The sequence below is a fragment of the Natator depressus genome, chromosome 7, assembly GCF_965152275.1.
Source record: "Natator depressus isolate rNatDep1 chromosome 7, rNatDep2.hap1, whole genome shotgun sequence".
Lineage (NCBI taxonomy): Eukaryota > Metazoa > Chordata > Testudines > Cheloniidae > Natator > Natator depressus.
Window position 1 is genome coordinate 66,618,320 of NC_134240.1, and position 13,066 is coordinate 66,631,385.

The 13,066-nt window shown below is 43.2% G+C and overlaps 1 protein-coding gene across 1 annotated transcript in view; it reads left to right on the top strand.

Annotated features, from left to right (window-relative positions):
• The window catches only part of ANXA11 (annexin A11), a 56,626-nt gene that overhangs the window by 40,721 nt on the left and 2,839 nt on the right, over positions 1–13,066 (top strand). The window contains exons 10-14 of the mRNA XM_074958679.1: positions 648–704; positions 3,413–3,506; positions 5,921–6,016; positions 10,726–10,784; positions 11,768–11,890. Coding sequence (XP_074814780.1) covers positions 648–704; positions 3,413–3,506; positions 5,921–6,016; positions 10,726–10,784; positions 11,768–11,890 — 429 coding nt within the window. The remainder of the gene's footprint in view (positions 1–647; positions 705–3,412; positions 3,507–5,920; positions 6,017–10,725; positions 10,785–11,767; positions 11,891–13,066) is intronic.

Genomic DNA, 13,066 nt, shown 5'->3' on the forward strand with positions numbered 1-13,066 from the left:
ATGTCTGTCTATTAAATGGAATAACAGTAGATATATCCCAGTCTAGAATCTAGGCTTCCCTCTTGATGATATAAATGAACAGTACAAGGCTGTATTTAGCATATAGGATTATGATAGAGGACAGTATTTGCTTTACTTAGGTTTAGGTAAACAGAGTAACTTGTGTTGCTGTAATGTTTGGGCTGGCATCCACTTAAGTACAGGTCAGTTCATAACGTTTTCTGGTGGGTTTTGGAGTAAATGAAGATGGTAACAATGTAATTCTTTCTATTGTCCTTATGCCTACATCAGTGCATTGCAACAGTAAGGCAAACACACTCTCCTGAGTTCAGGTGAACACTATTACTTGCACACAACTATTTTTTTTCTTTACTTGATTACAAGTAAATCATATATTTTTATCTGTTACTTCTATGACTAGAAATTTTATTTTCCCCAAGGTGAAAGGGTCTGCAGTTTGCTTTACCTTCAGAACCAAAATCCCCACAGTAGCAAAGCAAAAATGGTTTTGTTTGTCCCAGGTTATAAACATTAAAGTGTAACCACTTAGTGGCTTTTTTGGGGGTATGTGGGAGCTTGAGTGGAAGGGGCTGTTTTGTTAACTGAAAAGTGTGTATATTAATCGCTACTATTTGTAATTCTTTCAGGGAAACAGAGATGAAAGTACAAATGTAGACATGTCACTTGTCCAAAGGGATGTTCAGGTTAGTAAGAAATGCTTCCTCATGTACAGGTGTGTATCTCATCGCCGTACGTGGGAGTTTAGTAGCACAATTCCCATGAAATCTAATAGGATTTGGTCTACTCAAACTGGGCACCTTGAAATGAGAGATTTATTTGTAGTTATTCTCTTTCAAAATGTTGTTACTACTTTTGTTGATTTTGTACAAATATTTTCTTTTGACCCTTTTTAAAAATTACTTGTAAAAATGACTGATCAAAGAGGTTATGTCTACATTGCAATTAGATACCCACGGCTGGCCCGTGCCAGCTGACTCAGGCTCACGAGGATTGGGTTATGAGGCTGTTTAATTGCAGTGTAGATGTTCAGGCTCAGGCTCGAGTCCAGGCTCTAGGAACCTTTCACCTCACAAGGGTCTGGAGCCCAGGCTTCGGCCCAAGCCTGAACATCTGCACTGCAATTAAACAGCCCTTAGCCCGAGACAGCTGGTATGGGCCGGCTGTGGGTGGCTAATTGCATTGTGGACCAACCTGACAGAGCAATAGAACTGTGTGGTTCTGCTGCAGGAGGCTGGAAATGGAGATCCTAAACTAGGAGGACACAGCCCTTTCGTGTTGTGGAATTGTGTTCAGTGAGGAGCTCCTTATGTCCCAGTGAGTGGATTTTGAGGAATGAGATGGAGAAGGTGAAAGGGTGTTACTCCTGAGGGAATTCTGTGCCAAAAAGAGGAATTCTGTGCATATTTTAAAATTCTGCAAATTTTATTGGTCAAATAAATGGGGAGGCTCCAGCATGGCATTGGGGAGCACAGGCCACGGACTCAGCGGGACACGAACTCAGTGGTGAGGCTGTACTCAACCCTGACACAGCACAAGGACAGAACCTACTCCAGGACCCTGCCCCTCCATACCAGGTGTGGGTAGGCAGGATCCAAGTGTGGAGGGGCTTCATGTTGGGGGATCCAGGTGTGGGTGGAGAGGGTTCTATGTGGGGCAATCTGGGTGCAGTTGGCTCAGTGGGGGATCTGGGTGTGGGGGGGATCTGGATGCACTGGGGCTTGTTCGGGAGCTCTGGGTGCACCAGTAATGGGACTCTGAAGGGGAGGTCCAGTTGAAGGTGGTTGGGGCTCAGCAGGGGGGGAAGGGGTCTGGGTTTAAGGGGGAAAGAGCTTGGCAGAGGGATCTGGGTGTGGGGGGCTTCGTGGGGGGATCCAGATGCAGGCGGAGTGAGGCCCAGTGGGGTGGGGATCCAGGTGCAGTTGGTTGGGGCTTGGTAGGGTGGGGATCCCGGTGCGGGTGACTCGTCTGGGTGGTCCAGGTGCAGGGGAAGTGGTACTTGTCGAGATGGGGGGTTCTGAGTGCGGGGGGGGAGGGGCGAGGCTCAGTGGGCGGGTCTTGGTATGAGGGGCTCTGGATGCATGGAGGTTGGGTGGATGTGGGGAGCAGTTCCCTGTACCGTGACCCCCCTCCCCCTGCAGCGGAGGAGCAATGGAGGAAGCGCCGGGAGGGGAAGTTTGCAGAGCTTCCAACAGCTGGGGGAGAAATCTGGGGGTGGGTTTGACACAGCCCTGGATGCCGTGCAGGGGAAGAGGAAGTCCTGCCCTCCCCAGCCCAGCCGGGACTAGCAGCTGAGCCTGGTGCAGGGTAGGAGCCACCAGCCAGGTGTTCCCCAGTCCCACCCCCTGCCTCACAGTGATTTACCTCTCTGCTGGCTGCCCTGGACACTCAAAACATAGTGCTGGGGAGGGTCGCATGACCATGCTTATGGCTTCTCTTTGCTTCTCTGTCAGAAAGTCATTTTTCTGAGGGGAAGCAAAGAAATCTGTGGGGGACATAAATTCTGCACGTGCGCAGTGGCGCAGAATTCCCCCAGGAGTAGTGTGTGTTTCAGGGAAGGCCTCATCCAAAGACCATTGAAGGCAATGGGAAGACTCTCTCATTGATTTCAATGGGCTTTTGATCAGGCTCTGATTCTGTACATTTGTGGATCCGTTGGCCAAAGCCCTTGTGTGGTGGGTGGAAGGGAAGTATGTGAAGCAGCCACAGGCTGAAAACCCATTTTTTTAAGTGCAATACATGTTTGGAGCAGAGGAAAACGTCTCCTTCCCAACCACTCAAAGCCCATTAACCCAGGATTTGTGCAGCAGGGAGACACTTGGATCCTAATGAAATGTTTCACCTTGTCATAGCATTTACTATCTGGGGAAGGGGGAGAATAAGATCTTTGTGCCAAGAACTATGCCTTTTTCTGGGTCTGTACCATGCCTGGCATATTTAGTGCCCTAGTGTGAAATAAATAGTAATAAAATTAGCTTTCTGCATGGTGAATTTTATTCTAGGAGAATTCTGAGGAACTCTGACAGTGTCTGGGAATATTTTAGGATGAAAACTAGAACTGAACCTTATCACTGGCAAGAATTACTCTCACCCTGTGTGGCCAATCTTTTTTTCCAGGGTATTCCCCTTAACATGGGTACTCTGGAGCTCTTGTAGTTAAGCATCTATGCATCTTTCACTGGTAATTATGGATTCAGAGAAGGCTCATAATGTGCGTAAAGACTCAATCTAGTGCCACTCGGGTCACTTGTTGCTCGATCCTGTTTTCCAACAATGTTCAGACCAAGTGGTCAGTGTTAGAAGAGGGGAAGTGTCTAAGTGCCTAGAAGGCAGGTCGAAAAGCCACCAGACTGGCAAACTAATTAATGAAGTGTGGATTCTTTTTTGTGTTTAGGAGCTCTATGCTGCTGGAGAGAACCGTCTAGGGACTGACGAATCCAAGTTCAATGCCATTCTGTGTACCAGGAGCAGAGCTCACCTCAGGGCAGGTAATGGCGTCCTGACTTGCTACATAAATGTGTCCTAAGGAGCTTAGATTACACACATACACGTTGCTTTTAGCTTATCCTGCTGTGTGTGTGTGTGTGTGTAACAGTGAAAAATGTAGGCATACATCTCTCCTAAATCTAAAACTATTATAGGGACTCATCTTTTGTCTGAATGTGTGTCTTAAGAAGAAATTAAGGCTCTTTACTTAATTTTTACATCCATGTGCCCGCATGGCGATCCCACATGTTCCTTGTTACAGTCATATCCGTAGCTCTTCCGGAGTCTATACACAAATACTGTAATTGTTCTACAGTTAACGCCATTTTTAAATGCTGGGTATTGGGACTCTGGGGTGGCATGAGAGAGGAAAAGAAGGTCTGAATCTCGTCCTTTAAATCTAGTGCTATGCTCAATTAGTTCCTTCTATATCCAATGCTATAGTGCTCTGATCTCAACATGGGTCTTCTCTGTTCTTCTCTTTTGTCATCCCTAAACTGTCTCACCATTGCTACTCTCAGTGCAGCTCCACTGGTGTTAGCAAGGGAGGTGTAGTGTAGACAAGGTGCTTTTTAACCACCATCTCTGAGCAGGGCTAGACAACATGATGGTTGAAAGCTGCTCTGCACTAATGCTTCCACTTGCGGAGCTGCAGCAGAGGAAATTTTAGGGAACATGTCTAGTGCAGACACGGCCATAATAGCTCAGAATGTCAGTTTGCAGCTGTAGAAGATTTTGTTTTGGCATTTTTCTCCTCGTCCTCCCACACAACTGAAGTTTCATATGGTCACAGTCTGCAGTCACCCAGGTCTAAATCTTGTTCATGATACAGAGAGAGAGTCTGCGTATAGACCCTGGACTTTATTTTTCCTTTGGATCTCTGTAACAACATGCTCAGCATGTCTAAGAGATGTGCCTTAGAAATGCCCCATGGTGACAGAGTAGAAGAGGATGCTTCCCCCTCCCCTCCCCTCCCCTCCCCTCCCCATCCCTGGTTCTCCTTGTGATCATAGAATCCTAGAATATCAGGGTTGGAAGGGACCTCAGGAGGTCATCTAGTCCAACCCCCTGCTCGAAGCAGGACCAATCCCCAATTTTTGCCCCCGTTCCCTAAATGGCCCCCTCAAGGATTGAACTCACAAGTCTGGGTTTAGCAGGCCAATGCTCAAACCACTGAGCTATCCCTCCACCCCCCCGAGAAAGAAACCCTGTGTAAATATACTACATACCAACACTACATTTGTTTATTTCTAGTATTGCCTGAGTATCTCCTTAAAGTTGCTAAGCCAGTAGTGCTCTTGATTTTAAGTTGGAGAGCGCATGTGTATCGCCGACAGACCCTAGTTTTTGGCGGGCAGGAATCAAACCTGGGACCTCTGGAGCTTAGTGCATGAGCCTCTACCACATGAGCTAAAAGGCAGCTGGCTAATCCTGGATTAACAGAGTAGCACTTACTGTACGAAGCTCTTAAAGGTTTCCTTCCAGTCTGTCATCAAAGTTTTAAAAATGAACGACTTAACCTTAAGGAACTGTGACCAGGCTATAGTCTTTATGCTGAGATTTTCAAAGGAGCCTAAATGAATTAGGCTCCCAACCTTAACCACGGGGTTGCTAGTTCGAAGCCAGCGCTGGCTGGCAATGACCAGAAAGTTGTTGTATGATTGGCAGTCTCAAAGAGGCCAAGATGGAGAAGTATGGAGAATGAACAACCCACTCACCCCCAGCCTCCAAATGCACTAGCTAGGCTGCCTGGAGAAGCTTGCTCATTCTGTACCTCTTCTGTGATTGGACAACCTGAGTCGCCAGTTTGTCAGTCTGGCACCTTAAATGATTGTTAGGGTGGTGGCTTTTTTTTTTTTTAATTATTCTGTTTGAATGTGAAGTATTTTTTTTAACATTTACATTTAGAGCTGTGTTCTAGATCTTTTTAAAGATTGATTTATTTGATTGTGTGTGTGTATACACACATACACACACACCTCTCTTTACCACAGACACCTTTTCTGTTCATGCTGGGTTCTAAAAGCTTGTTGCCAATAGCAGGACTATGACTTCTATCTCCTTGAAGAAGCAGAAATCAAGACAGGGAGATATGAGGAAGGCATTTCCTATTTATCCACATCCACCCTTCAGTTACCATGAAGAGAAGGCGTAGATTGTAAATACATGGCCTCTAAATGGAGTACAAAGTGTGGGGAAGTCTTGCCGGGCATGAAGGATGAACTTCCAGTTTTATTTTGAAAACTGGCAAACTTGGCCTGAAAAGCATTTGATCCACCGTCACCAAATGCTACTGTAAAAGTTCTGTAAGCAAAGTATAACTTCAGAGGAAGTTGAAAAGTATAGGCATGAATCAATGCCCATCGTACAAGACTGGCTGCTGAAAGCTCTTCTTTTCTCCCCTCTCCCCCTCTAGTTTTCAGTGAGTACCAGCGGATGTGTAACCGTGATATCGAGAAGAGCATATCTCGTGAGATGTCTGGGGACCTCGAAAGTGGCATGGTGGCAGTAGGTGTGTCTCTCTTTTTCTTTCAGTATATAGAAGCTCTTGCAGCATATGATGGTAGCAGCAGGAATAGCTGCGGTGTTTGCACTGCTCGTTCTTGCTGGAGTTGGGTTGGTTTTTTTTTCCAGAGGAAACCTGACCTGTCGTTCTAGTTTTTTTGCCTTTTTGTTGGGCTTCCTAGTGAACCTGCCTGCGGTTAATAAAACGCGACAGATAACTTACCTGGAAAGGAAGGGTGGGGTTTCCACTGAAGACAGCCTCTGGACTTAAAATTAGAATTTGTTAGACAGAGGAGATGTAATTATTAAGCATACTTGGCCTCATTTTCAGAAGTACTGAGCACTTGTACCTTCCACTGAAGTCAACAAGAGTGATGCGTGTTGAGTGCCTTTTGAAAATCAGGCTGTTAACTTCAGTGGCTTTGGATTAGGCCCCAATTTCTTAAACAGCAGCTAAACTGGGTCTCGCTTCACCAGTTTAGAATTGCTGTGCGTCCTCTCTGTAAAGCACATTGTTAAAGATAATTTACTTACACATCTGTTCCAAATTGCCTCCTCTAAATAACTGCCATGCTATGACACTCGAGTGCAGCCTCTCACAGAATTCTAATTCTTCTTCTCCTTAATTACATTAACAAGTAACTGGTTAACGTGATTTAACAGTGACTAGAACAGGGACGTGACCATAAAAATTGGGGCCCTGATCCTGCTGTTGCTGAAATCAATAGCAAAACTACAGCTAACTGCAACAGGAGAAAGAACAGGCCATTTGGCTGCATTAGGATAAAGTTATGGGTTCATTTTATGCAAGTTCCAAACAAAACTTTGCAAAATGTTGAATTCTATGTAAATGTCCTTTATTTTTCACTCCCTAGCTCATGTGCACAGTGTCTGTGTAACCATCCTTTAACATTTAATATTTAATAATTAACATTTTTGAAATCTAGTTTTAGGACTGATTGCTCTCTTAGTTAACTGCTTGTATTTCTCTGCTTGGCTAGATTGTCATTCCAATGGCTTTTTGAAGCCCTAAATGGGACTTATTTCTTTGGCTTTTGCCATGATTGATAAATTCATAGCAGTAATCATATCCTAACATTAGAAAGCCAGACCTACAGAACAGAAATAACGGCAAATTAAGTACATATTACCACAGTAAAACCTTTGGCATCGTATTTAACACTGAGGATGATGTATATGAAAAGGCTACCATTTGCCACAGCAAAGAAACTCTATTGTCACAGCATGGACCCTGCAGTCTGATTCCCTGTAGGAGTGCCCTTTTCCCCGCATGGAGTCACTCCTACTTGGGTGGGACTTCACAAGAGTGCAAGGGGCCAGATATGTGGATCCAGTTACAGGACTGGGGCTCTAGTTGGCGAGCAAAGCAGTAACCCTTTTTACAATGCACCTCTGCCATGTACATTGGCAATATTGGACAGTCTCTACGCAAAACACTAAAGGGACACAAATCGGATGTCAAGAATTGTAACATTCAAAAACCAGTAGGAGAGCACTTCAATCTCCCTGGACACTCAATAACAGACTTAAAAGTTGCCATTCTTCAACAAAAAAACTTCAAAAACAGACTTCAACGAGAAACTGCAGAACTGGAATTAATTTGCAAACTTTACACCATCAAATTAGGCCTGAATAAAGACTGGGAGTGGCTGGGTTACTGCAAAAAAATAATTTTCCCTCTGTTGATACTCATGCCTTCTTGTCAACTGCTGGGAATGGGCCACATCCACCCTAACTGAACTGGCCTTGTTAGCACTGACCCCCATGCCCCCCCCCCCCCACTTGGTAGGGCAACTCCCATCTTTTCATGTGCTGTATATTTATACCTGCTTAATGTATTTTTCATTCCATGCATCTGATGAAGTGGGTTATAGCCCACAAAAGCTTATGCCCAAATAAATTTTAGTTTCTAAGGTGCCACAAGGACTCCTCGTTGTTTTTACTGATCCAGACAAACACAGCTACCTCTCTGAAACCTTTTTAGTGTGTTTGAAATCCTGTTTTTGACCAGTTTTTTTTATTGCATAAATCAGCCTTTTCCCTAGGATGATTTGTTCTTTGCACCTAGTCTACAAAAGTCTAATTGAAAATATTTGTTTCCTTTTGGTTTTGCTCTCTTTAAAGCTTTCTGGATTGTACAGATGGTAATTTACAATAATAAACTCAAAATATCTTGCAGTGCAAGTGGATTGTTTTAGCTGATTATGGTAATTGGAAAACATACATTTAATGTTTTGTAATTCTCTATTTTGAAGTGAATTGTGCACATCCTTGGCAGTTGTGTGTGTATATGTGGATTGCTGTCTTCCATCTACTTTTCAATTAAAAACCAAGAAACCTACATTTTTTCCATATAAAGTGTGCATTGCTATGAAACACTCCTTTTCAGATTTGCTCCTTACGTTTTACCCTGATCTTAGTTGGTTGCTTTTCATGCTTTTGTAATTCCCTATGAACCGTCCTAATGAGACGGTTGTGTGGTGTGGTTACTACATAGTTTGTTTTACACTGCGTGACTGACTGTTTATTCATATCAAATATGGGATCAGTTTGTAGATTTTTTTCATTCTATTGAAATGATGGGTGGGATTTTTGTCAGTAAATTCTTTATATGCTCTTTTACCTTTCTAACGATTTATGGAAAGCCAGTTCAAGCCAGATTTCACTTAGATGGGGATGCCAAGATTTTAAAAAGTCCTTGGGAACCTGAGTGCAGTTACTAAAACAAAGAACAAATAACTTGCCTGGAAGTGAAGGGTGAGGCTTCCACTGAAGGCAGCTGCTGGACTCAAAACTAGAATCCCAATTTAGGCTCCTAAATCAGTTGAAGTCAGTGGAAGGTGCAAGATAGTTAAGTCCCAGGCAGACTGTGAAGAGCTACAAAAGGATCTCACAAAACTGGGTGACTGGGCAAAAAAATGGCAGATGAAATTTCATGTTGATAAATGCAAAGTAATTCACGTTGGAGAACATAATCCCAACTATACATATGATGTGGTCTAAATTAGCTGTTACCACTGAAGAAAGAGATCTTGGAGTCATTGTGGATAGTTCTCTGAAATCCATCCACTCAATATGCAGCGGCTGTCAAAAAAGCAAATGTTGGGAATCATCAAGAAAGGGATAGATAATAAGACCGAAAATATCATATTGCCTCTATATAAATCCATGGTACACCCATACCTTGAATACTGTGTGCAGATGTGGTTGCCCCATTTCAAAAAAGATATATGGAATTTGAAAGGTTCAGAAAAAGGCAACAAAAATGATTAGGGGTATAGAACGGCTTCTGTATGAGGAGAGATTAATAAGACTGGGACTTTTCAGCTTGGAAAAGAGGCGACTAAGGGGGGATATGATAGAGGTTTATAAAATCATGAGTGGTATAGAGAAAGTAAATAAGGAAATGTTATTTACTCCTTCTCATGATACAAGAACAAGGGGCCACCAAACAAAATTAATAGGTAGCAGGTTTAAAACAAACACAAGAAAGTATTTTTTCACGCAACGCACTCTCAACCTGTGGAACTCCTTGCCAGAGGGTGTTATGAAGGCTAGTACTACAACTGGGTTCAAAAGGGAGCTAGATAGATTAATGAAAGATAGGTCCATCAATGGCTATTAGCCAGGATGGGCAGGAATGGTGTCCCTAGCCTCTGTTTGCCAGAAGCTGGGATTGGGTGACAAGGGATGGATCACTTGATGATTACCTGTCTGTTCATTCCCTTTGGGGGACCTGCCATTGGCCACTGTCAGAAGACAGGATACTGGGCTTCACAGACCTTTGGTCTGACTCAGTATGACTCTTATGGGTGCTCAGCAACTTTAGAAAGTTAACCCACTGATTTTAGGCTCCTAAATGGATTTAGGAGTTAAATTTTATACTCCTACCTTTGAAAATCTTCCCCACAGTCAACAACTGTAATTTGAACTGCTAGTATAGCTTGGTAGCTTATCAAATTTTATGCTGACTATAGTTCTTCCATCTTTCAGAACTGTTAAAATACAAATTCTTTGTGGCCGTGTAGCTGCTAAACTGCCACCTGTTTCTGCATGTGCTCCAACGGCTATTAGGTTGTCTAAGTTACCTGGAATTAATGCTGTGCCATGCACTGTCCTAAATCCCTGTTGTTGGTTATTTCTCTGTCTAAAAATCCCAGACTTGGCAGCTGGAGGGAAACCAGCTGTCAAGTATTTGAAGGAAATTACAAGTATTTTTGATGATACAGCAAGAGGCTGGAAAGTTGAGAGAATGGGACACATCTGACCAGCTTCACCACTCCCTTGAACTTTGAGGACAAGAAATTGAATCCACCTTGCAGAAAATTTGCACCAGAACTTCTCAGCATCAGGAAGACTGGCAAAGACCTAATGTTGTTCCCCTGCCTCAGTTCCATAACTAGACTCAGTCCGTTGACTGAAAGATTTACTTTTAGCAAGGAAGTACTGAGGTTTCTCAGACACTACAACTACCACCAGTCTGATGCAAAATTACAAACTTTGCCTTGCAAATTAAAAGTTAATTTCAGTGACTAACTCAAGTGAGCAGGAACAGGGTAGGGGGTGTGTGTGTGTGTGTGTGTGTGTGTGTGTAATATATAGAAGTACATACCTAATTCAGAGTAAGTCCAGTGAAGTACAATGATTTTTATTTAGCTGTGAGTAGCTAACCTGTTAATACAATTTCTTTTGCAGTTAAGTGTATGAAAAATACACCAGCTTTCTTTGCAGAAAGACTCCATAAAGCCATGAAGGTAGGTCTCTATGGCTGTGTGTGCTCTCTCCGTGCATCATTGTATTTTTATATAATTGCATAAGTGCCTCGGCACTGATAAAACATAACTTCATTAGTAATGGGTCAAATGTGGTGAGTGTTTTTGACTGAGCAAGGATTTGGTCAGTTATTGTGTGAGCACAGAATAAAGCTAATTAGGCCGTGAGGATGAAAATCATCCCAGTTACGGCTGTAAATGATGTGAAGAGCTTGGGGTGTGCTGTCTGTGTTAGGATAGGCATTACTGTACTTACTAATGTCCATATCTGGCCCTTGTTCATGTTGAAAAGCAACTTTTTTCGATAAGCTCTACATGTGTTTTCATGGAATTGCTCCAGGAGTGAGGTATTGCTCACCCAGGAGTAAGGCTGATGGAATCTGGCCTCCAGTAGGGGATTTATTAAAGAACTGCACATGATCATAGCTTGCTGTCTATTTATGAAAGCCACAGTTCAGCAAAGCACTTACGTGTGTGCTTAAATCCCATTCAAGTCAAGACATTAAAGTTAAACTAATAACCATTGTAATGCAAACCCCTGGCCTTCACACCTTCCTACAAATGTATTTAGCTTCTATTTCTTGTTCTTGGAGCCAGAGCATGAGTCTAAAACTGGGATTTCCTCAGAAATGCAACTCGGTGCATTTATTTATGCAAATGACCAAAGCAAGGAAGGGTTAACAATAATGGGAATGTGTGGAAATGGGTGGAAATTCATCATCTTCTTTGGTTGCTCTTTGTGCAAGGAACTGAAAGTGGTGATGTCCTGTTAGCACACACTTCATTCACTAAAGCACTGTCAGTTAAATTCGCCCTTTGTTACACGGTTTCAATCCTATTGACTTTGGTGGGGTTGTCCTGGCATAACATGGGGAAGGATTGGCCCTTGGACTCTCCAGTTTGTGTTGAATTGTCTATAATTTGCAAGCTGATTGTATTCATGCACTTAACTGGTTTCTCCACAGGGAGCGGGAACAAAAGACAGGACTCTGATTCGAATTATGGTGTCGCGCAGCGAGGTTGACTTGCTGGATATACGCACTGAATACAAGCGGATGTATGGCAAATCCCTCTACGCGGACATCACAGTAAGACTTTTTTTTTTTTTTTAATTATTTTTCTCCTACTGTTGATTCTTGTACGTACCATAAAACCCCACACCTGACACTGAATCACTGAGTGTATGCTCCCTGCTTCTCTCCTCATGCATGGAGGGCCAAAGTGCCATGGAACAGCTGTGTGAGGAGGAGACTGGGAAGAGGCCATACTGATGGCTTCTGTCTACTCTCCATGGCAGCAGTGGAATGTGGGTTTGGAGAGAGGCCAAAGGATCAACATCTCCACAGATTCATTGGCAGCCACCTCACTTGCAGATGAGATGTGCTGATGGAAGATATGGAGTGGACTACTGTCCCCAACACTTAGCAAATGCTCTCTACAAGTCTGTCTTTGGGTGGAGATGCATTTGCACTATAATTACTAGTATGTAAACTAGAGCCCAAAAATTGGACATGCTGTCAGCTGGGTGGGAAAGGGCTGTGTGGTTGTGTGTAAAATCAGCTCTTTTACCAGGCAGCAGCAATTGCTGGTGCTAATCAGTTTAAACAGAGTTTGTGGTTCAAAGATATGAACCCATGGTGATTCCGTTTATTAGACTCTGATTATTCAGGAGACTGTGGGTGTGAATTAAAAAGTAGTTATAATATATATGGCCCTATTTCTGTTTCCTTTGAAGTAAAAGTGGAAACTTCCATTGACTTAAATGCAAACAGGATCAGGTTCCTAATCCATATTCCCCTTCTTAGTGCACAACAGCCCCCTCCTTCCACTGACCATGGCATAGATCTGATTATTACATTTTGAGGATTTGTCCTGTTGTATTGAAGCAACTTCCAAGAAGTTCCAAGACCAACTTCCAAGACCATGGCTGAGAACTGCTGTGACACTGTTAATCCACACAGAACAGTTCGCAGCCATGTCCAAAACCAGACTGTAGCATGGCTCTAGCTAGTACACAATATTCTTGGACAGGAAAAGTATCGCACATTATCATTCAGAAACAAATATTTAAAATGATTGTAGCTGGCATGTCTCTGCTCCTGAGGACAGGACTCTATACGAACCATTGGTGAATTTCAGCCAGTATGGCATTTGTCATGAGATATTTGTTAGCTGCAAGATGTCTCTTGTAACTTTTTTACTTCCCTCTCTTTCATCCTACCCAACACATACATACTTTCTTTGATTTCTCACTTGGTTTGGGC